Genomic DNA, 1,209 nt, shown 5'->3' with positions numbered 1-1,209 from the left:
GAGCACCGCGGCCTCGCCAGCCACCGCGGCCGGTCCTGGGAAGGGCAGGAACGTGCCTCCCAACGCTCAGTCCTTTCTGTCCAAAAGCTTTGGTTATTCTCCAAACTCATCCAGTGCTGAGGTTTCCTCCACCTCGGTGAACAAGGCCCCCGCTGGACACACCACGGGGCTGCCCAGCTCCAGTTTCAAGCCACCAAGCAATTCCTTGGGCTTTCCCAGCTCCCACCCCACCAGCCCCTCCTCCCTTTTGCCAGCGGAATCCTCTCTGGCTCAACCCTCTGAAATTCCCAAAGCAAAGCTGGAGTCGGAGCCGCCTTCTCCCAGCCTGGAGATGAAGATCCACAACTTCTTGAAGGGAAATCCTGGCTTCAGTGGCCTCAACTTGAATATTCCCATCCTCAGCAGCTTGGGATCCAGCATGGCAACGGAAAGCCACGCGGCCGACTTCCAGCGGGCTCCCACCAGCACTTCCCTGGACAACGTGGATGGGACGCCGGTGCGAGCAGAGGGGCGCGGGACAACCCACCCTTTTACAAACCAACCTCCAGCAACGTGGACACTATTTCCCTGCTGTCCAAAATCATGAGCCCGGGTTCTTCTACTCCCAGCAGCACCAGGTCCCCCCTCCAGAGCCGGGATGATGGGTATTCCCAAGAGCTTTCCAGCTCCGTGCACACCTACCGGCCCTTCGGGCTCGGCCGGGAGTCTCCAGCCGGGCTGTACAAGCAGCCTGCGGACAGCATGGAGCTCCCTTCCTCCCTGCTGGACTCCTCCCAGGAGAAGTTCTACCCGGACACCTCTTTCCAGGAGGATGAGGATTACCGGGACTTCGATTACTCGGGGCCGCCCCCCTCGGCCATGCTCAACCTGGAGAAGAAACCCACCAAATCCATCTTGAAGTCCAGCAAACTCTCCGAGGCTGCGGAGTATCAGCCGGTGCTGCCCAGCTATGGGCAGAGGTCGCAGGAGTTTGGGGTGAAGTCCCCTTTCCCGCAGTCCATGAGGTCCATCCTTGAGCAGAGCGAGAGCTGCGACCCGCTGGCCGCGGCCCCGGGGCTCTACGGGAGCTACGGCCTCCGGGGGAACGATTCCACCTCGGATGGGTCCCCCTCTCCCAGCAAGAACGACGTGTTCTTCAGCCCGGACTCCAACCACAACACCCTCCCCAAGCCGGTGGTTCATTCCGGCCTGGCGCAGAAGCAATTCCCG

General features: G+C 61.3%; 1 protein-coding gene across 1 annotated transcript in view; it reads left to right on the top strand.

Annotated features, from left to right (window-relative positions):
* Positions 1 to 7: 7 nt before the first annotated feature.
* Positions 8 to 1,209, top strand: part of LOC104412909 (regulation of nuclear pre-mRNA domain-containing protein 2-like) — a gene marked incomplete at both ends in the record, with an annotated part of 2,250 nt that continues 1,048 nt past the window's right edge. The window contains 2 exon segments of the mRNA XM_010023745.1: positions 8 to 518; positions 521 to 1,192. Of these exon segments, the coding sequence (XP_010022047.1) occupies positions 8 to 518; positions 521 to 1,192 (1,183 nt within the window).

This window comes from Nestor notabilis, unplaced genomic scaffold (assembly GCF_000696875.1).
Source record: "Nestor notabilis isolate BGI_N333 unplaced genomic scaffold, ASM69687v1 scaffold26711, whole genome shotgun sequence".
In the NCBI taxonomy this organism is placed as follows: Eukaryota; Metazoa; Chordata; class Aves; order Psittaciformes; family Psittacidae; genus Nestor; species Nestor notabilis.
This window is presented reverse-complemented; position numbering and strand designations above follow the sequence as displayed.